The 609-nt window shown below is 36.5% G+C and overlaps 1 protein-coding gene across 1 annotated transcript in view; it reads right to left on the bottom strand.

Annotated features, from left to right (window-relative positions):
* The window catches only part of LOC119581945 (G2/mitotic-specific cyclin-B3-like), a gene marked incomplete in the record, with an annotated part of 6386 nt that overhangs the window by 2670 nt on the left and 3107 nt on the right, over positions 1–609 (bottom strand). Inside the window, 2 exon segments of the mRNA XM_037930117.1 lie at positions 107–199; positions 305–464. Of these exon segments, the coding sequence (XP_037786045.1) occupies positions 107–199; positions 305–464 (253 nt within the window).

Genomic DNA, 609 nt, shown 5'->3' with positions numbered 1-609 from the left:
ACTAGCTAATGGCAGCATGACCTCCATAGACCTTTAATACCATAAAAAAGCACATTAAGTAAAAGAAATTGTGCATAGTAATTTTGGTAATCACATTTACACTCACCTGAACTTCAACCATCCAGTCAATTAGGATGGCTCTCATGCTTCGGGAAACATCTGGCTGACGGTCAATATATTTATCAATTACGAAGTTACTCTGGAAATGTAAACAGTGGGGTTACACATTCTGTAGTGGTATTAATTTTAAATTAAAGCCAAAGACTTCAGATTACTTTTCCATTAAATTGCATAAAATACTAACCTCTCTCCCTTTGTAGTATTCAAAAATGTCTTGGGCATAGAGTGACACAGCAAATGGGTCATTTTCCATTTCTTTGTCATAATCCTCAACTCCCTCTGGAAGCTTGGAGACTGGTTCCTGTTCCACAACTGGTGCTTTTTCAACTACATCCTTAACAGGACTGAAAAGGAAATACTTGGTTATTCATGTGCAGTCAACAAATACCAAGATTACCCGGAAAAGGTTATAACAGCTAATTTCCCAAAAATTGACACCTACATTTCTTCAAATGTAACAGTCTTAACATAATGCTACTAGGAATGCAG

Source organism: Penaeus monodon, chromosome 15 (assembly GCF_015228065.2).
Source record: "Penaeus monodon isolate SGIC_2016 chromosome 15, NSTDA_Pmon_1, whole genome shotgun sequence".
Lineage (NCBI taxonomy): Eukaryota > Metazoa > Arthropoda > Malacostraca > Decapoda > Penaeidae > Penaeus > Penaeus monodon.
This window is presented reverse-complemented; position numbering and strand designations above follow the sequence as displayed.